Below are 23,734 nucleotides of genomic sequence, written 5' to 3'. Positions count from 1 at the left end.
AGATAGTGCATATCAAATTGGGTAATTTGAGGAATGCTTCATAAAGGAACTATATTAAAAAGGTGTGAGTGGGGTGTTAGGAAACCACAAGGGATGGTGCAGTGCCCCAAGGCTGGTAATGGGGAGGGAAGTGGTTACCTGAACCCAGAGAGAGAGAGCTCTGTGAAGAGGGCTGCCTGAGCCATGGCTGGGATGCAGCCAGCCCCCAGGGACTCTGGAAATCAGGACTCAGACCTCACTCTCCCCACTCCGAACAAACCCAACAGGAAGCAAAGGCCAAGGTGGCATTCTGAAACCATCCATATGAGCCTCTGGATCACAGAGCCTGATGGAGAAAGAAAGTAAAGAGTGGATCTGGAGGGGCCAATAATATTAAGTATAGTTATCCAGATTTTATGCATGAGACTACCGAGGTTCAAAGAGGTTAAGTTTCTTGAGATTACACAATTAGCTTGGGACAGAACCAGGATTCAGCTCCTTCCTGTGAGACTCCGGAGCCTAGGCTTCTGACTGCTCCTCAGCTAGGGAGTTCCTTTTTGTCCTTCCAGGATTAGAAACAGCCTCAGAAGTGATCTAATTCAACCCTCTCCCTTAGAGATGTTTGAAAGAGATGTCTTTCCATTTAGGACATGAGCCTTGCAGAAACCTCAGTCACCTTTGAAAAGCTAGTAGTCTGTGTGGTCCTTCTTCCTGTTCCTATACTTACAGTTTATATCCTGACATGTAATTTTGACCTATACCCCTGAATGAGACACTGGTAAAGACAAAGTTGTTAGAAAGTCAAAGGGAGAGAATAACATTTTTGTTATTTAAAAAATCTCTTCTGACGTGCTATCTAAATTAAGCACAATTAAAGAATTTTCTTTGTCCAATGAGCAATCTAGTGTGTAGTATGGGGAGTGGAGAGGGAAGTAAACTGATGATTGGATTTCCTGGTTCACCTGCTAGAATGAGAACACAGCCCAAGACTATACTAAATGTGTTCCATTGACTGTGGACAAAGTGAGCAAAATGCAAGATGTTTAATTGAAGTGAAACTAAAAACTAATATTAAACATATTATTCAACATCCCTGTGAGGGCCCTTTAGATAAGAAAAGGAAAGGAAATTCTCATAGAGTGAGTGAGTAGTCAGAGATTGTTAATTACTCCTTGTGTGAGAATTAAATTTGCTTAAGAGGGAAGACTGTAGTAATTGTTTGAGGTTAAGGGGCCCATCCCCAATCTGTCTGCTTCTCTGTCAAATTGAGATAAAAGTCCCACTCAGGTCTCCTAGCAATGGGGAACTCTTCCCACACAAGTGCTTCCTGGACTGAACAAGTTGTAGTCACAAAGTGTGTAAGTCAGTTGTTGGGAACATGAAACAAATCTTCTAAAAGCCAGGCAAGTTATAAACTGTGACTCATGGCTGGACCAGCCCTCAACGGCCACTTAAATCCAGAATCTAATTCAACTAGAGCTGCAAATGTACTTCCTGGTATGAAGGAAGAAGGGAAGTAGCAATACTGGGCGCTTGTCTTGGCCCCATCCCAGGTCAGGTCCTGCACCTGTGCTGTTCTCACTGCCTCTCAGAGGTCACAACGGTAGAGCCTTCAGACCCAAGGCAAGAATGAAATGAAGCTCGAGTTTCTGTGTTCCTAACAGGATCTGAGGAGGCTGTTGTGGGTGAACAGTGAGTGTTTTGACCCAGATATGCCTCACCTTGAACTCAAATGCCTTTTTTGTTTGTTTGTTTTTTACACCAGAGTAAGCAATTTATCATTTATTGTACCTTCTAAGGTAGAATATCTACATTTTTGTTTTGATTGTTTGACAGACTTCTCAATTGTAACAGAATGTCTGCCCATGAGTAATGAGGTGCATGAATTTTTTTTTAAAGGGGGCATTTTAATTACCTCTTCAAAGACCATCAATGTGACCTGACAGAATACTCTCAGGAGGAAAGGTTCCGTTTGGGGATCAGTTTTAACTAGCTGGTTAATCATAAGAAATCTGAAAAAAATCTGGGTATAGGACATCTTTTCCAAGAAAAGTGATTTTCTTGCCTGTCCTTGAACAGTAGCTAAGCAGGCTTTTTGATTACTTGATAGTCAGCAGCAGCTTCACCATGCCTTGGTAGTAAGTGAAAATGGGGTTAGGGCAGAATAAGGGGAAAGAAACTTCAGTGACCAGAGGTGAACCAGTGTTAACAGAGCAGTCTCTTCAAACAAGCCTTGTGTGGGTAAAAGCCAACATCTACTTTATGAGAGATTGTGAGGTGAGAGGGGCTCATATTTAGGCCCTGCAAAGATCAAGAATGTTGAACCTATCCCAAATTCACTTTCAAATTAGCTCTGACTTAGTAATTTTCCTGGTAATTTCCCCAGACTTGGGAACTAAAAACAGAGGTAAAGTGGCATCTAATAAACCTATCTTTTAGGATAACTGAGTATTGTGGGGGGATGTAGAAAAGAAGGAAGATACGAGACAGGAAGGAAAGATGGGAGAGGGAGGGGGGGAAGGAAAGGAGATAGGAAAAGAGAAAGAGAACTCTGCCAGTTGACTTCATTTCCACACGAATCCACCCACTCTGAGCTTCTGTTGTTGCTTTGTTTATGCAAAGTAAGCGGGGCTGAGACAGAGTGAAAGAGCTGAGAGATCCACGCCGAAGAAGGCAAAAATAATTTTTAAAATGTAAATGAAACTAAAACACTCTCTCTGTGTCTCTCTGTCTCTCTGTCTCTCTCTCCCCCCGCCCCCCCTTTGGGTCCGGGCAATCCCTGCCTTCAGACTTTGAAATCAAAACACGCCGAGGAGGGGCGGGTGGGAGGCCCAGCAGCAGCGGGGAGCGTTGTCGGTGACCGAAGGAGCTCTGGTGAATATCAGGTTCGGATTAGTGACAACTCAGAAGTCACGCCGGCGGTTGGGGGAGGGAAGTTTGCCAAGGTCTCCGAACTCGACGGAAGAGCGAGTTGCTTCCCTCGGCGCCGGGCGGAGCTGGGCGTACCCGGAGAGACCTCTGTCCCGGCCTGAGCGAGCCCCGCCGCGCTCACACCCCGCGCAGAGACTGGGTTTGTCAGCGATCATAAAATGGGAATTGATTATTCCAGCCACCATTGATTAGGGAAGAATGCTTACTGCAGCAGCGGGGGAAAGGTTAAGAGGAAATTGACCTTCTTCCTAGGTGACATAAAGTCATTAGGTAAATGAGATATTCACACAGGAGCTTTAAAAGGTCATGCTCAATTTTTATTTGTAGCCTGCAAGAGTCGACCTGGAGCTTCGGCGTAGGGCAGGGACCCCACTTTCCAGGCCAAGAGGACCACAGGAAGAGAACTCTCTCGCAGCACGGCCAGGGCCAAGGGTGGGAGTGGGTTATTGTCTTGCGAGGATCGCACTGGAATTGGCGGGGGCCTTGGGACCCCGAGCACTCGACCTCCTGCCAGACCCCTGTGTGCGTTTCTGTGTACACGTGTGTGCGCGTGTGTGTCCCTCTGGGGGTCTGTGCTTCGCACCCGCGTCTCCTCGGTTCGATTCGCCCGCCAGCAAAGGGGTGTAGGGCCGAAGGGGACAATTAAAAACCCTTACCCTACCAGAGCCGGCCACGTCTCAGAGTGAAAGTGTTGTTCTTTTTTTCTTTTTTTTTTTTTTTTTTTTAAGGAGAGGAGTGAGAGATGTATTTATGCACACATATTTATCCCTCTAATTATAGGAATTAATCCTCTTACTTATGACTAAAAGGTAACGTCGAAGGACGTCCCTTTGATGTGGAAAAGCATCATTTGTGACTCACATTCAGACTGATTAAGGAATAATTGTTGTTAAACGCTTTACAAGAGAGTGTTTAGTTGAGGGGCATTCGTAATTTTACGGCTTAGCACAAAATTAAACGTAATTAAAAACTCAGAAATTCCAACTGATTTTCCAATTATTTTTATTGTCTGAGCTAATTGTTACACAAGTGTATCACTTCTCCCCAAAGGCATTATAAAAAAAAAAAAAAAGGGCAACCCCACATTTCTCAAATATTCGCCGTGAGGATTCGCAGCTTTCTACAGGTACTGGCCAGGTAAAGACCTTCCTCACTCTCCCTCCCTCGGCCCCGCCTCATGCCCCCCCCCCCCCGTAATTAATCGTTTCAGCCACTCTCCCCTTTCTGTGAGTTCCTACAACACCTTGGGATGTGAGAAAGTGATGGCAGTTCTCTTCTGCAGATCATTACAGTAAAACTGGAAGTATCTATAGAAGGCTGATGAATTTCTTGAAGTAACACTTGTCATACATGGCGGAGAGATTTTTTTTAAAAACCTGAGTAAACACAGATCTCTGGGGGCCATCCCTCAATACTTCTGCCTTCGAGTGTATGGCAGGAGGGAGGTAACAGGCAAACAAGGACTGGGAGATGTTTATAATCGTGCACATGAAGACATGCAGATGCACGCAGAAAACTTTCTTTTGTTTTCCTTTTTCTTTTTCTTTTTTTTTGACCAAGGTTGGGTATGGAAAAGCTTCTCAGTTGGATTGTGAGTTTTTTCTTCTAATGTTGGGATTGCCGGCATAAAGCCAAACTATCTTTGTATGTATGGCTTCTCTTAATGTCCAAATAGATTTATTTAAATACATTAAAAGGTTTATAAAAAGAGCTTCAGTGTTACAGAAAGAAACACATCCTCACAGATAGTCCAGAAGTGGCCCTGTCTTTCCTATCAGTCTTGGAGGGAATCCTAGAAAACAAAATAAAAAGCATAAAATTAGACAGAATGTGTATTTATAAATTTCAATTAGTCTAGACTGAGAGGGTGGAGTGGTGGAATGTTTGCGTTTCAGTAATTTCTCTGTGATTTTTTTAGGATAAAGACTTCAGTGGATTCAAGCTTTCTATCCGACTTTCCCATCTACCCCTCATAAAATAAATGATTGCCTCTGATCTGACGTGCCAGGTGAAAATGGGTAGAATTAAAACTGTCAATTCTGCTTCCAACTTGTGTCTTTCGATTGAGTTCAAAAGCTTTTAAAGGTAAAATGTGCCGATCATTTATATATAGTTTCTTTTTTCTCCTATCACAGCTTTTAAGTAAAAAGAAAGAAAAAGTATTTATATTTCCGAATTCATTTTCCCTGTAAGATTTGAATGCTGCAGGTAATTTGATGACGGACCCTAACACGTGTGAGATCGTGTGCCCGGCAAAGCCCCGTTTACAAGAGTGAAGCCAAGGAGGTACAGTGAAGTCCGTTTTTTTGGTTTTCTACCTAAATGGTTTATTTGGAGCTGAGATGTGGCTATTTAAACCTGAAGCTTTCCAAGTGCTACAATACTATTTCAGAGAAAAGGTTGGAGTAGGCAGAGTTGGAAAGAAAGGAGGCAGGCTCTCTTTGAAAGTTAGAAATGGTGAAAAAGACATGTAATCTGATGTGGAAAATTGAGTAAAAGAGGCACTGCACACTTTGGCTGAGGCAAAGATTGCTGAATCCTTTGAAGAAACTGACACGGATTTTCCTGAGATGGGAGGAGAGAGAGAGAGACGGGGTAGGGGTGGGGGAATCCTAGGGTGGGCATTTTATGTAAATGAGTAAATTCGAAATGTAGTACAAATCCAGTATAGTAAAACTGACAGTTCTGACAGTATTGACAACATAAGTATATGTTTGAACACCGCACTTTCAGACACTTAACCGATGAAGCAATAAAAAAATTCGACTACAATATTTCAAATAATCGACATTGATGTTTTGATACATCATTTTTATACTCCAAATCGATCTATCACTCTGGGGCTGGTCAATTTTAAGTAAAAATGGGCTGCAATTATTTGCACCTTGGCTAATGATGACCTAATAACAGCCCTCAATTAATTACACGGAACTGTGCTTTTTTCGTTCAGTATGAGAGTGGGAGGGGGCAATTCTTGAGGATGAGAACCTAGGATTGTGTCATCCTCCACCCTCCTTTCTATTCTATTTTTGAGATTGTGGGGAGGGGGAATTTCTGAGTTGGGAAGAGGTCTTTGTGTGATCATAGACACTGCAGGCTGAGGCCCCCTCACTTCAAGTATCCACTGACTGGGTCTGTATTGGAGGTATAGTCCTCACTTTGCAAGGTCAAAACTAAATTTTAGAAAACACAATCATAAAGTTGAGTGAGTCTAACTGTCCCCCAGGCCCATACCCTTTCCTCTGTTTCAAGGAGTAGATGGAAGAGATTTGCTCAAAGGAGGACTGGAAATTTCTCTAAGGCTCAGTGTATGTGGAGTGTGTGTGTGTGTGTGTGTGTGTGTGTGTGTGTGTGAGAGAGAGAGAGAGAGAGAGAGAGAGAGAGAGAGATTTTCATCTAAAGCACCCAGTTGGAGTTGAATCTCTCCTTCTGTCCCTATATCCTCTGACGGCTCCCCACACACTGCTGAAGCTTTACCGGCTACTGCTTTAGAAAAAAGCCACAAATAAGAAGACATCCTTCTCATCCTTCGAGAAAGGAGGAAGGATGCTGATGAGTAGTGCATCCTCAAGCGAGTTCCCTCAGTCTCTGCTTTTTCTTCTTTGCCCCGTGAGGTTTCCAGTGAGCTTTCCTACCCCCACTTCTCTTTTCCACTCCTCTCCAAATTTGGTGTGGTAGTGGTGGTGGGAGAGGAAGAATAGAGCTAATTTATTTTTTAAAAAAAATCCTGGACAGGCCCAGGATATTAAACTGGAGCAGTCCGTTGTGCTGTAGGGATCCGGCCGGCGTAAGGGGGGGCAGCTGGCGCCCCCAGCCCAGCGCTCTCCCGAAGGTCTGTTCCCACCCCTGCGAAGCCCCGACCCTTCCTCAAACTCGCACTGAGACTCGGCTTCGTGACCTAAAACTGAGCTAGGCTCCACTAGACGGGATTCCAGTGTCTGATTTCTTTCCTCCAAACTTCACAAATGCAGTTTAAACCCCTCCAAACCACCGACGGCTGAGAGGCTGAGACCTAAGCAACGTGTTAAGCTACAGTAAGATGCGACTCAAAGGCAAAGGACGTGTGTGACCCACGCTGGGTGAAGGTGGGGGTCCTAGGAGAGCTCCCCCGCCGGGGCATCACTTGGTTCCGACGGTGTCAGCTTCTGACCGGGTCTTTCCAGCTGTCTGCGCGGCAAATGGGGGTGGGAGCTAGAAAGGGGGCAGCAGGAAGAGAGGAAAGAGAGAAAGGGGGGGTAGGATGAAGATTGCGGAAGAGAAGGAGAGAGGAAGATGTGAGGAAAGAAGGGAGGATGGAAAAAGAGCGCGGGAAGGAGCCAGAGACAGCGAGAGAGAGCTCACTCGCGCTTGGAGCCCCGCCAGATAGCGCTAGAGGGCTATTTATTGAAATACTTTCCTACTGCGAGATACTGAAGCAGTTAAAATTGGGAGAAATAAGAAATAAGAGCAAAAGGAAAGACAGTAAAATCATTCCACCCCATCTTATGTAAGAACATAAATTGCGGGGTGCCTTATTGTTATTAATTGGTGGGGGAGCATATGGAAGAAAGCCTAAGTGGGGAAAGGACCAGGAAACAAAAACAAACAAAAAGGGGTCCCCTTCCCTCCCTTCATCCCAACTCGGAAGAGAGTGAGCAAAGTTAACAGGTAAGAAAGCAAGTGGAATTCTTCCTAGAGCAACTTTCAGAGCTTCTGGTTTTATCGCTGGGAAGGTCAAGAACAGTTCACAAGGATGAGCTGAGGTTTATAGAGAAGAGATGTTTTTAGAGTAATAGATGGCTGCAAGGGGGTGGGGAGGGAGAGGCAAACACGTTATTGGAAATGCCAAATAAAATATACATTAAAAATTCCAACTGTCAGCCAGCAGGTCGGAGCAGAAAGAGAGACCCTCTGCCTTTGTCCCAGTGATACTGGGTTCAGGGCTGTTTCTGCAGGGCCGCAATCAAACTCCTTGAATAACAATTTATACTCTGGGAGGCTTGGAGAAGAGAACTAGACTACAAAAATTCACTGTTGCATTCAGAACCCAAATAACAGTGAAGCAGATGGAGAGAAAAGACCTAGTGACAGAGGTGGAGTCCAGAGAGAAAGGAAGAATAAAATATTTTGATCCTTTTTACTTGCTCAAGTCAGTAATGCAAGACAGAAAACTTCTTTCAAATATTTTACTCTAAAATATTGATTTGGTTTTATTCTAAAACCCCAGGCATCTCACTTCTAGCTTGTCATTTTAAAATTGCACTTTCCTTTTACCTAAAGGAATTTTTTGAATTAAAGTAATAATATCTTTCTTCCAAACCAGCCAACAGAACCTCCACAAATAAAAATTAACCTTATAGAGGGAAAAAAAAAAACCTGCTTAACCAAAATACTCCAATTCACAACATTAACTAAAGTTACAAATAAGATTACGGTTGGATTTATTTGTTCCTCTAGCAAGGCGTCAATTGTTCTAACAGCTGTAAGAAGACAAAAAGGATTTAAACCCAGCAATTTTAATACACAGATTAACACTTCAGACCTCAGAGTTCTGAGGAATTTGGAGTTATCTGTGCTGAGGACCTATTACTTTCTAGAAAAAAAAAAAAAAAAAAGGTGAAAAGAAACACAAGCTCCTAAAGGAAGGTGGGCAAATTCACCTAAAATAGAGTCTCGGTTCATAACTGCTCATTTCAAATTAAATACTCTCCATAAAGCCAATGCCCTTTAAGTAACTATAGAGGCATTCAATTATTCTTTTAAAATCTTGAATGTTACCTATAATATCATTCCATGTTGAGACAAAAAAGAAAGAGAGAGAAAAGTAAAAATAGAAAAGAAGCAGTTCTCAGAAGTCTTGGGGATGCTCCAATAAGAAAGAGGTGATTAAAAACAGACCCTTAAATTTGAAAGGCCTGACTCCCCCTCCCATTCGTCCCCCCATCAGGTCCCCTCCCTTTCACCTTTTTATGCAGTGCCCTCACCCCCACTCCAGAGCTAAGTAGCCGATTTGGGATTCTGAAGAAATAGATTTCACCGTCCATATTTGTTCTGGGGCACTTGTAAAATGCGATTTGTAGAAGGTCGTCAGCCTTCTGACTGTCTTTGAATTGTTTTTACTGAAACAGATCTTTTGCAGTTAATGAGTCCCCACGCAGCTGGACAGCTCCTCTCGGACACTGAGAACTCTAACCCCAAAATGACCCCAATTTGACACCGCAAGATGAAATTTTACCGCCTGTTAAAACCATTTCCAGCCTGGGCAAAAGGAGCTGACTGTCGACGGAGGTGTGTGCCACCTCCTGCGACCCCCATCTCACGCCTGTCTCCCGGGCCTGCCCCACCTACTTTTCCTTTACCCCAAATGTGGGAGAGCAGATGAGCCTCGCAGCCCCGGTGGGAGTGCGGAGGCTGAGAACTGAGCGTCAGCAACAACGTACTATCGGACTAGGAATCAGAAAGCCTGCGTACCCCACTGTTTTTGAATAGCTTCCATGGGACTGCAAAATTGGGGGTTAGGGGAGACCATGAAGTTCTTAAGTGTTTTTCAGCTCTATTAATAAAACATCAGCAAGTTGGTGATTAAAACTAATAATCCTTTAAATTCATCAGATTGACCAAGAACTGACATCATGAATCACCTCCAACTTGATCTTGTGTGCAATTCACTGCACTGCGATGCTATCTTAAACTAACGGTTTCATAAATTACGTGCAACTAGGTAAGTGAAAATTCTTTAGTCGCATGAAATTCGGGGTTCTCCCCTTAAGCAACTGGTGAAGTTTTAAATGACACATATTTTCCTGCAGGAGGACTTCACTTTTAACACACTCACACTTCTTAACTAAGGTCTTTGGAGTTAAGAATGGTTGCTTGGTTTTCTTCTTGAACAGTATCTCAAAATGTTCTATTTCTCTCTCCCTCCCATCTGTAACCAGATTGTCCCAGTTACTTGCTTTAAAGTACTCAATAAAACGCAAAAGGAGTTACAGAATATTAGAGAGAGAGAGAGAAAGGAAGAAAGGAGTTTAGGTTAAAATGCCTTCTGCATCGCCCAAAGGATGAAAACACATGACAATAGAGTTCGAACTTTTTTCTTTTGTAAAGCTCAAGATTATCACGGAGTAATCAACCCATTAGCTTAACAACTGTTTGAAAATATAGAAATCATCAGTCGGTCTGAATTGTTTTTACTCGGATGCACTGCCATGGAAGAAACTTTTTAAAAAAAATCCTAGTGTAGTTTTTCTAAATAAAGGCTGTAGGAGTGCTACCTCACTTCACAATATCATTATTTTTAAAAGTGATGGTAAGAGAAGCAGAAGGTAGCAACTTTGAATGTTTAAACTCTGCGATGCAGAGGTTCGGTTCCAAGTTGATTTTTACAAAAGAAGTATTTATCAAGGAAACTAAGTTCCTTTTTAAAAAGAAAAGTGGCGCTTTCTGTACGAGGCATTTAAAACAACAATAACCCTATTGGCGACAACAAATATGCAATTTTGAAAATAAGAACAGTTAGAAGAGTTAAAAACTGTATAAACTTCTCAGCTAGCGGCGCTGAACGGGGACCGTGGATCCACCAATATAAAGACCTCGGCGAAGTCGAAAATGCTCCGCAGCGAGACCACTTTGATTTTTTTCTCTCTCATCTTTCCGCCCCGGCTAAACTGAATTCGAACAACTGCCTCTTATAATAAAATTCTGGAGGTCAACGTTTTCTTCTCTTTTGCATCTTCTTTTTTTACTCACCTTTTCTTATACGTCGACGAACAACTCAGCAACAAATAAGAAGGATGCTTTTAATCTTGGAGTTCTTCTGGGGAAAAAAAAGAGGAGGTGGAGAGGGAAGGACCCTCCCCCGCAACCTGCAGGTTTCATACCAGTCGGCTCTTGCAGGCTTGAAGCCCGGCTTACGAGTGGCTGAAAAGTCTAGCCTGGGCTAGACTCTCCTCCCCGAAGCTCCGCGCGCCCGGCAGTCCTTGCTCCGGCCACCCCGGCAAATACCGCGCGGTCCGCGGCCCCTCTCCCTGATGTCGCGCTACCCTCGCCTCTGCAAGCCCCTCCGCTCTATCTTTCTTTATATGTAAGGGCCGATTTCCCGCAGACATCATTGTTATGATGGCTCATTTAATCAAACTGTTTAATTGCTCTGGTAATCACTATCATCATCACAGGTGCTCAATCATTCATCATTTTTGGAGGGCTTTATTGACCTCCGGAGCTCATTCCCCAGCCCTATTAAAACCGGGCCAAATTTCTCCGATTCCGCTTGGAGTCTCTGCAGGCTACGATTTAAGCCCAGTTGAGAGTTGCCCGAAAGCTTACAGTGAAGCAGAGAAGATGAAAAGGGAGGAGGGAAAAAAAAAAAAAAAAAGCCTATCCTCCTTCTCTCCTTCTCCCTCTTATTCTCATTCTCTCTCCCCCCCACTCCCTTCTCTCTCTCTCTCCCTCTCTCCCTCTCTCACTCACAAACACACACAGAGTACTTTATTCTCCTTGAGCGCCCCCCACCCCCAATCTCCCGGGAAGTCGGGTCAAAGCCCCGCGCAGAGGATTCGCTACTTTCTACTCTCCAGAATGGGTTCAAAGTTGGAGAAGGAGGCGGCTGTTGAGGAACAATCTGTTTTCAATTCTCTGGGCCGGGTACCATGAACCAGGGCGAGAGCCAGGAGTTGGGGAGAGGGCGCGCTCGGAGCGCAGGCCCCGGCTGCTGGGCTTCCAGGAGCCAGGGGGCGGCGGGGGCTGCAGAGCTGAGCGCGCGGGGAGACCGTGGCTCCGCCCCCAGCTCGCGGCCCGGAGTGATTGACGCGCGGCCGCCGTGATACCCGCGGCGCGGAGGTGAGGCAGGGTGCAGCCAGGGATTCGGCGAGACATCGGCTAGAACTACTTTCTACGCAAACCATGTGGGATAGTTACCTTCTTTCCCTCCACTCTCGTCCTTTTCCTTTTTGGAAAAGTTCATTCGGAGTCGGCCCCATCTTCCTGATACCCCGAAATTGCCCGGTGTAACTAACACAGCCATTAGCCGGCGATACCGCTGCCTGGCCTCTGCGCCCCCGGCGACCACAACAAAGCTGGGCAGGGAGTGCCGGCCAATCCTCCTTGCTAAGCATTCTCTCTCGCTATGCATTCTCTCTCTCTCTGTCTCTCTCTCCCATGCTTCCCAGCTCTAAGTGAGATCCACTTTGGAGTCGAACACCAGTCGCGCGCGCGTGTACACACGTACACACACACACACACACACACACACACACCCTTTGGCAACATCAAACACCCAAACGACTCCCTCCCCTTCCTCCCTCCTGATTCCACCGCGGGCCCCAAAGGCTCTCCAGGGTGGCCCTTGTCCGCAAAGCTTGAAGGGAGTGCTCTCTGAGTTAAGCTGGTCTCTTCTTGTCCTAGAAAAAAATGAATGTTGACAACAAGGGTCCTGGATCTGCACAGGGGAAGAAAGTACCACTTAAACAAAAACAAAAACAAAACTCTAGCCGGGCGTTGGTACGGTCTGCAGATCCTGCTGCCTCTGGGTGTTAGCAGAAAGCCTTCGGGGCGCGATAATCGGCTGGCAGAGGAGTAGGGGGCCCGCGGAATTAAAAGGAACAAAAGCGAGAGCGCCATGCCAAACGTCCCCGACACGACATCGTTAGGTAGGAGCCGGGAGTGATGGGGAAATGAACTAGAGGCAAGTTTTTTTAAAAAATTAAAAATCTGAGGCTGTACCGTACTTTCCCTGTGGTTTTCTGCAGTTTTCCTCTCTGCGCTCTCCCTGTCCTCTTCATTCTCATTCTCTTTCCCTCCCTCTTTCCTCACGTGCGCGCGCGCGCGCACACACACACACACAGGCGAACACGCACACACACACACACACACATACACACACACACTCCTCTTCCTCCCTCCTCCCCCCCCTTCCCCCGCGCCTTCCCCGCGGAGGAGCAGCCTCGCTGATTTGCTCGGGTCGGCCGGGCTCCTGCCTCCCCTCCCCCTCCCGCCCCCCGCCTCCCGCCTCTCCCGCCCCCCCAACCCGGGCCGTCCGATCGCACTCGCTGCATATCAGAGGCTCCGCGCGGCGCGCTCCTCCTCGCTCCCGCTCCCCACTCCCGGGATGTGTCTCCGCCGTACGACGGGCTATGGCCACCACGACTTCCGGGTTCCGTCATTTCGTTCTCCCGCCGCCGACCCGCGCCGCCAAACTGAGGCTCTTCTATAAGCCAGGCAGCAGCCAACCTGCCAACACCTACTGACACTCACTCATCTCCCAGAGAGAGAAAGAGAGCGAGAGAGAGCGAGCGCGAGAGAGCGAGCGCGAGTGAGAGCGAGCGAGCGAGCGAGAGAGAGAGGGAGAGACAAAATACCTACCAGGAAAGGGGGGGAGGAAGTCCAGTTTTTGCAAACTACTCATTTTTTTTCTTGATTTTTTCCCCCCCTGCTTTCTTTGAACGCTACTTTAAAGAGAGAGGATCATATTATAGATACCGCGGGGGCAAAGCTAAGGGGGGGGAGGAAAAATTCAAGAAGCAGAAACCCCTCGCGGAGTTTTACTGGAAGAAAAAAAAAAAACGGGTCTGAAAGATTCCTCCTCTTCATCATCATCAACCATCATTCATTCACTACCTTGACATTCCGGGCTTTGATTGACAGCTGGAGTGGCAAAAAGCCATGAAACACGACAGTTCGGTTACATGTGGGCTGCTGACGGGCCGCTCATAACCTTCAGTTCGGGGGCTTGACAATTTTTTTTTCTTCTTTTTCTTCTTTTTCTTTTCTTTTTTTTTTTTTTTTTCCAACTGAGGGGAAGAGAAGAGAAAGAGGGGGAAAGGAGGACCGAAGAGGAGGAGGAGGGGAGGGGGGAGGAGGAGGAGGTGGAGGAGGAGGAGGAAGATCAGGAGGAGGAGGAAGAAGAGGAAAAAAGAGAAAAAGAAGAAATATCACAGGAAAAAAAAAAAAACTCTTCGTTGTCTTGCCTGGGCTTTCTTTTTCCCCCCCTAAAAATAACATATTGGAAAACTGGGAGAAGTCTCCTTGGTTTGGAAAAAAAAAAAAAAAAGGAATCTTCAGCCTAGATCACTTTCTTATCCGGACTGGGATATTAAATATACGACACATCCAGGAGTTTATTGGAGCGCAGACTGATGGCGCAAAGGGTAGGTTTAAATCTCCAACACTTACCTAGATATAAATCCTCTCCTAAGAGGGGCCTGTCCCGATGCCTCCTCTCCCTTCAACGCTGCTGCTCGCTGCTTGATGATGGCGGCCAGTATTTAAAAAAATAGCAGCAAAATTATTCATCGGCTTCTTTTCCCCCCCGTGCCTCTGCGTGTGTGCGAGTGTGTGTGCGTGCGTGTGTGCGTGTCTGGGCGCGCGTGTTTCAACGCTGTGCGAGCGGGCGGGCGGCGAGTGCGTGTGAGTGGTGTGTGTGTGTGTGTGTGTGTATGTGTGTGTGTGCGAGTGCAATTGTTACACGCTTTCGCCTCGCTCCAGCTTTTACCCCAGCAGCGCGATTCCCCCGGTTCTCCTGCTGCCGCCGCTGCCGCTGCTGCGCCGCTGCTGCCGCTGCTCCCGCGGCTCGGGGCGGCGCACCGGCTGCGTAGGAGCCGCCGCCGCCGGGGCCGCCGCTGGGGCCGCGCTGCCGCAGCCGCTGCGCCGCCGCCTAGACTAGCCTGGGCTGCTTGTTTTGTCTCTGAAATTGACAAGGACGCAGGGAATCCGCTGCTAAATAATGTTTCTGGTAACTTTCACATTATTCCCCCCCACCCCACCCCCACCCTCTGCTCCCTGCCCCCGGGGAGGCACTGGCCCCAGCCTTCCCTCGTCCTCGGCGTTCTCGTCCTGATTATTAGCGTTTTTCTTCTCTTTATTTTGTTTCATTTCGCCTTTTGATTTATTGGATCCTCTGGAGGAGGCGAAGGGGGGTTAGGGGTGGGATCCGGGGCTTCCTCCTCACACTAACTCCACTTCTCCCTCGGTTGGCTTGCTATGGTTCTGCTGCCTCCCGCCCGAGCTGGACCTCCCGGCGCCCCCTCAATCCCCGGCCTCACCGCCCCCTCTCCCTACTCTAAACGCTGCTCTCGGTTCATACTTTTCCATCTTTTAAATTTAAAAACACCCCCCTTCCCAACTTTCAACTCCGTTGTTTCGGCTGGTTTGGTTTCTCTGTGTTCAACTCGTGCTCGGTACTTTTCTCCTTTCTGACTTTGTTTTTATTTGTATTTTCCTCCCTCTTTCTCTCCGGCCTCCCCCCCCCTCCCCGCCGCCCCCTCCTCCTCCTCCTCTCTCTTCTTCCCTTGGCCTTCTCCCTCTCTCTCGCCTCTATTCCTTCCCCACTTCTCTCCTCTCTCTCTTCTCCCTGCTTCTTTTCCTACCCTCCCTCGGCTCTCCTCGCTCTCTCTCACCTCCTGCGCCCCCCGCCCCTTTGCCGGGTTCTGACAGTACGATGAGCTGCCCCATTACGGCGGGATGGACGGAGTAGGGGTGCCTGCTTCCATGTACGGAGACCCTCACGCGCCGCGGCCGATCCCACCGGTTCACCACCTGAACCACGGGCCGCCGCTCCACGCCACGCAGCACTACGGCGCGCACGCCCCGCACCCCAATGTCATGCCGGCCAGCATGGGATCCGCTGTCAACGACGCCTTGAAGCGGGACAAGGACGCGATCTATGGGTAAACCAACCTCCACCCCCTCCCGACCCAGCGTACTGTGTGAGTGCGAGTGCGAGTGTGTGTGTGTCTCTGTGGGGGGGATGAGGGGGTGGACGACCAAGTGGGGAGTTATTTCTCCTTAGGGTAGGGGGGCGGAAACCGCTGGCCTTAGGAAAGGACAGGGAAGGGGGCTTGCTCTTCTGCCCCTTGCGTGTAAGTCCTGGGGAAGATTTGGCTTCCTCCATCGCCACGGCCCCGTCACTCCGGACCCCAGAGCCGGGAGTGACTTGAGTCCTCAGAATCTGGCCAGGGCCTTCTCCCCAAGGGCGGGATTCCTGGCCAAAGGACGCAGAGCTGGTCCTTCCAGGCCCCCTAACAGAGGCCCTGACGAAGGAGAAAGTTTCCTGCCGACGAGGAGCAACTTTTTTTCCTTTTCTGTTTCCTACCGAGAGTCTGGGAGTCACTAACTGCTGTTGGAGCTGGGATCAGGGCTGCTTCTGTCGGCCAGGAAGTCCTAATCACCCTCTTCTTAATTCTCTGTAAATAAAGGGGGCAGACCTTGAAGTGCAGCGGGGTGGAAGGGGCTGCTGCTTGCACAGAGCAGCTCTTGGGGGGAGTAAGGGAGATGGCTGGAAATTATTTTAAATTCTGAGAGAACTCGGGGAGGGATGGGGGTGCACGGCCCCAACGTGTACCACTCGGGGCCCTCCCAGCTGAGGGTAGGTGGGGAAGGCTGCGGGATGCCGAGGGGAGGGGACAGTGTCGGTAAACAGCAACTGCGCCTGAAGCCGGAGGCCGCAAGCATCCCGAGGTGTAGCTAAACCGCCCGGAGGAACACAAAGGACAGGCGCACACGCACACTTCCAAGTTTTAACACTCGATTTATTTATTTTCGCCAGCTGGAGAAATGTGGTCTTTGAAAGGAAGCTCTCGGCGTGTACCATTCCTATTATTTTGGTCCCCTCACCCGGGCTTTACTAGAAGTGGAGCAAACAAGTTTATAAGGCAAGGGGGTGGAAAGGTTAGATTGAGGAAAATATCACTTCGGGGGTGTGTGTAGGTGAGCCTTGGGCCTCCTCTGAAATGCCCATTAAAATGCGGAGCTAAAGCAATTTTGGATTTCACGGAGTGTTCCTCTCTTGGGAGGTCAGGGCTGGGTCTCAGGGTTTGGTTGGGCGGCCTCTGTCGTGCGGGGAGTGGGTCTGGATCAACACCGGGCTCCGGACTGCCTGAGCATATTGGCTGTTTCATTACGTTCGAACCGAGGCTCTTTTTACTTGGCGGGCTAACTGGCCAGGAGCTTCTCCGACCAGATCTGAGGGAGTCCTGAGCTGAGGGAAAGGGCCAGGCCGTTTTTCCTTTCTGTTTCTGGCCCAGGCTCGGCTGGCTGAGGAAGGGTTGTAAAGTATGATGCGTGCCTGTGGTAGAAAGGAAGGAATCCGAACCCTCCAAACTTGTTGATTACAGTTCTTGCTCCTTCCCCTCTGCACCCCGTCTCCGTGTGTGTGTCTCTGCGTGGCGCTGCCCGTTAGGCACCCGTTGTTTCCTCTGTTAGCTCTGGTCTTTGAGAAGTGCGAGCTGGCGACCTGCACTCCCCGGGAACCCGGAGTGGCCGGCGGAGACGTCTGTTCCTCCGACTCCTTCAACGAGGACATCGCGGTCTTCGCCAAGCAGGTCCAACCTTCCTGACCCACTCACCCTCCTGCAGCCCCTCACTCCCCCTCCCCTTTCCTCAGAGCTTTACTTGAAAGAGAAGGAAGAGGCAGGGACACCCGATCTGTTCCTCCGGCCCCAGTCCTCGCTCTACGCCTCCTCCCCATCCTTGAGCCTGGAGGCAAATTGGAAGAAGAGATAAATATGGGTGTTTGTTTTTCCCCCCAGCCAGGAATACAGGGGCTCGACCCTCGAATTAAAGTTGACCTGCTCCTAATCTGGGGCTTGGCCTTTTCCCCCGCCTGCAGCTACTTGAACAAGAATTGGGGATAGGGGCTTTGAGGGCCCCGAGAGTGCCCGGGAGGGAAGGAAGCTGGGCGCCTTTCGGGGCTGTCGGCGCCGGCGCGGAGGTGAGGGAGGCTGCGATCCATAGCCCCGCGGATGGCAGGATAAGGGGGTACTTGGACCCAGAGAACGGCCCTGAGTTCTCGGCTACAGCTCAGAGGTTCCAGGTACCCCTAAATGGGGCCAGAACTAGGAGGCCCTGATTCTTTTTCAACCGACCCCATTGACTGAAGGCACTAGTTTGTTTCATGTATTTTACCAAAGCCCCTCTCCTCGTCTCCGCCACTGCCCCTCCACCATCCCCACTCACACACTACGGTTTAGTCGGTGACAGGGTTTCTCTTCTTTTAAATGGAGTGGTAATTCATGCTGACTTTTCCCTGCTTCCTATAGGTTCGCGCCGAAAAGCCACTTTTTTCCTCAAATCCAGAGCTGGACAATTTGGTAAGGCTCACTGTTTCTTGCCTTTCCCCAGCCTGGGCCCCCTTCCTTGCCCAGAAGCACCCGCTTTTCCCCGGAGCTCCGGGGACTTCGAGCAGAGCCCTCTTTTGAAGCTCCAGAGCGACGGGGAGGAAGGGAAGAGCTTAGAGCCCCTGCCGGGGAGCTGGGAGTGAGGGGCGGGTTGGACGTCAGGGCGAGCAGAGCCCAGGGAGGCAGCGAGCGGGGACGCGGCGCCGAGAGCGAGAGCAGGGGATGCGCCCCAGGTCTCGGCCCCAGGAGTGAGGCGGCGAGAAGTGAGTGATTTCCTCTGTTTGCCGGGGCAGGCGGCCGAGCCCCGGGCAGCTAACCCGAAGGAAGTCACCGCCGGCGCGGCGGAGGGCGGGCCGCGGAGGTGGGCCGGGGGGGGGGGGGGGGTGAGGGGCAGGCCAGCGCAGGCCACTTTTAGGTGCGATTCTTTTGCTAATTTGCACGATTTCAATATTAAAAGTACTTAAATCCGCTTTCAAAGGCCCTGCCTCACCATTCTTCTTGAGTATTTCCTTCTTTAGGAAGGACGGATTTCGCAGGGTGTGCTGTTCTACAAAGCTTTCTCTCTCTCCAAAGAAGCGACTTTTTTCTTCCTTCCTTCCTTCCTTCCTTTCTTTCTTCTTTATTTTTTTCATTTTTTAAAATTTTGGCCTGAGGTCGAGAGAGGCGACGTTAAAGAGGACTGAGGCGGAGAAAGAAGGCCTATCCCTAGGAAAGCTGTGTTTGTAAATAGCTCAGTAAACGTGAGGGGTAAAGATATTAAATGCTTCGGCATAGGTTGAGTCAGATTCCTACCCCGTAGCCATTGAGGCAGAGATGATCAGTAATCACTTGGTTTTTCTGACTATTTCTTGATGTGTGGGCTTTGCCTGGCCACTTGCCTGTGTCTTCTTCCAGCCCCATTCCCTCACCATCCCCCAACTAGAAACCTCCGAGTCACAGGCGTTACAGAGCCTTAACTCCGCACTCTAAACTTTTCTTCCAGATGATACAAGCAATACAAGTACTAAGGTTTCATCTTTTGGAGTTAGAAAAGGTAAGCAGGAAATGACACTCCCCACTTTGATTTGGTCACTTCCCTCTCCTGGTTGAGTTGGGATGTTTTTAAGAAACCTCCAGTCTGAGGGATTGAGTACCTGGAGAGATTCTGAGCAACTTGTTACCATGTACTTCCTTCACATTGCTCGTCAACCCAGGGGCTCAGGGGATGGGTGAATTAGGACAGCCCTGTCTTTTAAAGTAGCCGCCTCCCCCCTTTTCCCCAGGCGTTCAGGATTATTTTGAAATGCAGCAAACCATTTGTGTAACTGGACATTCAGCCTGCTTGCGTCTCTATTAGGCTCAGAGCGTGCATTAGGTGCTGGCAGAGAGGGAATCATCCTCGCTGGGTTGTCTTTGCATTGCTCTGCAGCTCAGTCACTTTCCCCTGGAAACATAGAAAATTCCTAGCTTATTGAATCGCAAATGCTAATGCTGTTCCCAGTTCCAGCGTTCTAATGTTTTGATGTTATCATCAAATCGGATTTTCCCAGTCTGAACCCAGTTACTTCCAGTCCTGTTTCTGCTCCCTTCATTGTAACTTGTTGCTCAGGGAAGTCTCTGGAGAATAATATCTGCTACAACAATTGCTCTATTGTTTCCTCGCCTTCAACTATTACACCCATTAATTAGAGTTAGTTTGGAAGACATAGCACTGTTGCTCTTTCCAAATGTAACCTTGCAACCTGATATTTTTTCCCTTTAAAAATGAAACAAAACCATGACAACAACAACAACAATACAAGCTGAACCCTCCACCTTGACCCTCCTTCTAGGTCCACGAACTGTGTGATAACTTCTGCCACCGGTACATTAGCTGTTTGAAGGGGAAAATGCCTATAGACCTCGTCATTGATGAAAGAGATGGCAGCTCCAAGTCAGATCACGAAGAACTTTCAGGCTCCTCCACAAATCTCGCTGACCATGTAAGTCTGTGAGCCTTTGGCATTCTTTTAAGACCACTGGGCAAAGCAGTTTTGAAAAATTTGTTGTAACCTCTAGCTCCACTGACTGAGTTTTCTTTTTAAATAATTTGGTCTCTCTGGGGGTCTTTTTCTCCCTTTCTCACTACTTCTGCTGTACCTTTCATCCACATTTCCCCTTTCTTGGACCCCCTCCTTATTTATGTTGAGAACCAAAAAAACCAGGGAGTCAATAGAGTCACTTGTGTTCTTAATGTGTAAAGTTTCCTGGATTTGGTGACTTGAGTGTTAGCAAATCGTCTGTTTGATATGGTGACCACTGCCTTTTCTGCTTTCTCAACTCTGTAATCATTGTAGCAGGGAGAAAGAGGCAAGAAAGCTAGCTGGACAGGATGGGGGAGAGAGAGGACTGAAGGAAAAGAGAATTGGGAAGCGAGGGCTGATTTCTCAGTCTCTTGCAGAGATGACAATTCTGAGAATTACTGGCAATCTTGCATTGCATTTGAAATAAAAGGAGTGAACACATTATAGTTTTCTGAGCTTTTGCCGTATAGAAACTTACTGTTGGTATATGGGCTTATTGCCAACTGCGTGAGGCATCTTCATAATAAAAGGCAGTGACCTTGATGAAGCAGATATTAACAATGTATTATAGAAAGCTGAAGGGAATTGTGATTGAGTAACCATAGGTTAGTGGTTGAATTTTAACACAAACAGTTGGTGAATGAGGACGGAGAGTAGAGTAAGGAGGGACTGTGTGTGTCAGGCCAGGAACGGAGATTTCTTTCTATTCTCTCTGTTTTTAATCCTATTTTGGAACCGATCTAGTGAGTCTGATGCAAAAAAAAAAAAGCATATGTAGTGAGACTGAAAATTTGAAAAAGAAGCAAAGAGAAGAAAGATTGCAGCTGGTAGGAAAGGCAGGAGTGGTGAGGTTAAAGAGTGGGTGTGAACAGCAGTTTATTTATAGAAACCCAAGCCTGGGGGTGGGGGAGAGGGTGTCTATAGATTATAGTCGATTGAACTCACAACCTAAATGATATAGGCTATAGTCTACTAACTTGGTGCCTGAAATATTAATTTAACACTCCGTGGAGTTAAATGGGCATCGAGGCTTGAAGGCAGTCTGTATCACCACCGTCACCCCCCAGTCCTGGGTGTTAAGAGGAAAGAGTTGAGATGCCTTGAGAATAAGTTTCTCCCCCGCCTTCTCCAAAGGTTTTGAAAATATACAGTCACAGATTTTAATTATTAGCCTTTGCGCTGTATGGAAAACCATACAGCCTAAGGACAAAAGTTAGAAAGAAAGAAAGGAGAAAAGAAAGAAAGGAAGGAAGGAAGGAAGAAAGAAAGAAAGGAAGGAAGGAAGAAAGAAAGAAAGAAGAAAAGAAAACCTCAGTCCTGAAGTCCAATTCTGAGACAGAATAAATACTGTGACGTTGAAAGCTCCCATGCCTACCTTTCCTCTTGTCTTTTCCCGTCACGACGGAGGAGGAAATGTTGGGGAGCTCTTTTGTATATTGAGTGTGTTCTCTGAAATCAAACGGGTGCAACAAGCAGCCATGGAAAGTTTATTTGCTGATATGTGGCTATATGATGTGTGGTTGTGGTCTGCAAGGCATGGCACTCTGTTCAAAGTGTTGTTGTTGTCATTTACTTGTTTATTTTCATTGCTTCCTGTTTCTATATTCATATGTGTTTTGCACTATTGGGGGGAATGGGAAGAAATCTAATTACATGTTTTTGTAGGATGAGAAGTTCACAGTTGTCTGCAGCCAAAAGCTTTTCTTGTGCCATTTCTAGGGGTCTTGACTACTTGATTTTCTAAAACAGTTTCTTGGCAATTGTTTTTTCAAGTGGATGTATGGAACTAGAGCATGCTGATGTTTACATAGAAGAGATAAGGTAAACTAGGCTGTTTATAGTATTGGCTGATAGACAATGCCAATTTATGGAACTACTGTAATATTAAATTACACTCAAGAAAAAAGTTGTACCTAGGAAGAGAGTGCTTTAATAATGTAACAATCATCATCTTTGAATAAAAGAATCAACTGGAACATTTGTTGCTTCTCTTTGAAGCCCCCAATCAAGTAAATATGACAACTGATTTATTTTGAACCCATGAGGTCTTGCCACCTCATTGGGCATCATAATTTGAAATCTTTGATTTCCTAGAGTCTGAACTATAACATTTTTACTTTAGCCCCCTGCTATTTGTTTTGAAAGGAAGCAATAATTTGTTCCACCAGCAAACTGAGTGGGAAATGGCGAAGTTTGCCATGGACTTGAATTTTATGCAGGAGGTGAGAGGAAATCTTGGAGAGTTTTTACCATTTTTGATACTTCTGTACCATAGGTATATGGAATGTATTCATTCCCAAGCCTCCCCCTACAAAGTGAATCCTCTTATGCTTCAGCCTCTTCTGCAAGCTTGCCCTCCTCCTTCAACCCCCCAGCCACAAAAGAAGTGAAAATACCTCAGACCCACCACTACCTGAAAAGTGGTAGAGTGGGACATTTTCAGCATGTAAATGTATATCCAATTTGAATCTCCAGGTTTACTTTTTCATTTGCTTTGATATGCATATTTAATACATTGCCCCAGGCTGGATCTCATTTGGTGCACGCTAGTGCAGGGGTGGTGATGAGCCACTTCAGAAGGACCAAGACAGCGTGTTGTTTTCTCTGTTTTATCTGTTGGCCCACTATTCTGATCTACTGGCTTCCTCGTGGTTTTATTTGCACATGAAATGCTGAGAGCATTTCAATTTATTGGCTATGAATAATGACAGCTAAAAAAGAAGTGTAGTTTAATTTGTTGTGCGCCAAGGTTTCTCTTCTGGAGGTGACAGTTTGTGACAGCTGTTTGACACCCCCAAAACACATACACCTCTATCCTTATTAAGTGGTATCAAGCTACTTTGGGTGAGTGTGTGTGTGTGTGTGTGTGTGTGTGTGTGTGTGTGTTTAAGGAAGGAGCGGGCAGGGAGAGAGAGAGAGTGAAAGAGAGAAAAGAAAGAACAAGTGTGTGATTCTGCGTAGTGGAAAGCAGAGGGAGAAGCGTCAGGAGCAAAATATTAGGTACCAAAAGAGCTTTTGATTTTTTTAATTAAAATTTTTAAAAATAGAAATATGTAAAAGTAATTGATATAAATATCTTGAAAGCAAGTAGTTTTGGCTGACTTTTAAGAATGAGTTTTACATACTATTGCTTAGTAAATGAGGCTGTTGTCATGCTGATTTCACATTCCATAATTTTATATAAATAATCTGATGTAACACAGATGCATTAAAAGAAGACAGCGCTAATGTCTTACCTTCCATACGTTAAACTCAGTGAAGATACTGAATTTGTTCATTTCTTATTGACACTTAACATGATGGGCGTACTGATAAAAGGAAGTTTGGAATTAAATAGAAAATAAAATTTGCAACATTGGCTCCTATTTTGTCATGTTTAGTAGATTCATAGTGAATGCTTGCTAATATTTTTAGTATTATAAAGTCTTTTATCTTCTACTCTTACTATAACATAAGAGTAATTTTTATAGGTAGGAAACAGCTCTTACAGTATTCTTTGGGATATTAGGGGGAAAAAATATGATGGCGAAAGGAAGTACAACTCTATTTTCCAGCTGCAGTTCATGTTAAGTTTCCCAGACGTTCAAATTTATTATGTTTAAAATAAACATGTCAAGTAACCAATTCTTGAAAAAAAGTTTCAACTTGAAAACTGTTGTGGCATGATCATGCTTTTCCTAGTCTGTACTATTT

The 23,734-nt window shown here is 46.9% G+C and overlaps 1 protein-coding gene and 2 long non-coding RNA genes across 18 annotated transcripts in view; 1 reads left to right on the top strand and 2 right to left on the bottom strand.

Annotated features, from left to right (window-relative positions):
* Positions 1 to 4,118: 4,118 nt before the first annotated feature.
* On the bottom strand, positions 4,119 to 13,671 carry LOC136793812 (uncharacterized). 2 transcript variants are annotated; one of them, XR_010839644.1, is made up of 3 exons: positions 13,504 to 13,671; positions 10,639 to 10,705; positions 4,119 to 4,702 (listed from the first exon to the last, which is right to left on the bottom strand). It is a non-coding gene; the product is annotated as an uncharacterized lncRNA (long non-coding RNA). The 2 variants fall into 2 exon arrangements; XR_010839645.1 differs by having other exon boundaries at positions 10,639 to 10,702.
* MEIS2 (Meis homeobox 2) overlaps positions 12,936 to 23,734 on the top strand; it is a 203,124-nt gene continuing 192,325 nt past the window's right edge. For 4 of the 15 annotated variants that reach the window (XM_059056445.2, XM_059056449.2, XM_059056444.2 and 1 more), the window contains exons 1-6: positions 12,936 to 14,033; positions 15,319 to 15,551; positions 17,063 to 17,204; positions 17,922 to 17,972; positions 18,982 to 19,032; positions 19,811 to 19,960. In XM_059056445.2, the coding sequence (XP_058912428.1) occupies positions 14,022 to 14,033; positions 15,319 to 15,551; positions 17,063 to 17,204; positions 17,922 to 17,972; positions 18,982 to 19,032; positions 19,811 to 19,960 (639 nt within the window). In that variant the 5' untranslated portion in view covers positions 12,936 to 14,021. Of the gene's footprint in view, positions 14,034 to 14,441; positions 14,618 to 14,674; positions 15,552 to 15,845; positions 16,070 to 17,062; positions 17,205 to 17,921; positions 17,973 to 18,981; positions 19,033 to 19,810; positions 19,961 to 23,734 lie in introns of those variants that run through there. The other 11 variants (XM_067028930.1, XM_067028933.1, XM_067028929.1 and 8 more) reach the window with 7 other exon arrangements.
* Positions 14,057 to 14,435, bottom strand: LOC136793813 (uncharacterized). The gene is made up of 2 exons (XR_010839646.1): positions 14,378 to 14,435; positions 14,057 to 14,126 (listed from the first exon to the last, which is right to left on the bottom strand). It is a non-coding gene; the product is annotated as an uncharacterized lncRNA (long non-coding RNA).

Source organism: Kogia breviceps, chromosome 3 (genome assembly GCF_026419965.1).
Source record: "Kogia breviceps isolate mKogBre1 chromosome 3, mKogBre1 haplotype 1, whole genome shotgun sequence".
In the NCBI taxonomy this organism is placed as follows: domain Eukaryota; kingdom Metazoa; phylum Chordata; class Mammalia; order Artiodactyla; family Physeteridae; genus Kogia; species Kogia breviceps.
This window is presented reverse-complemented; position numbering and strand designations above follow the sequence as displayed.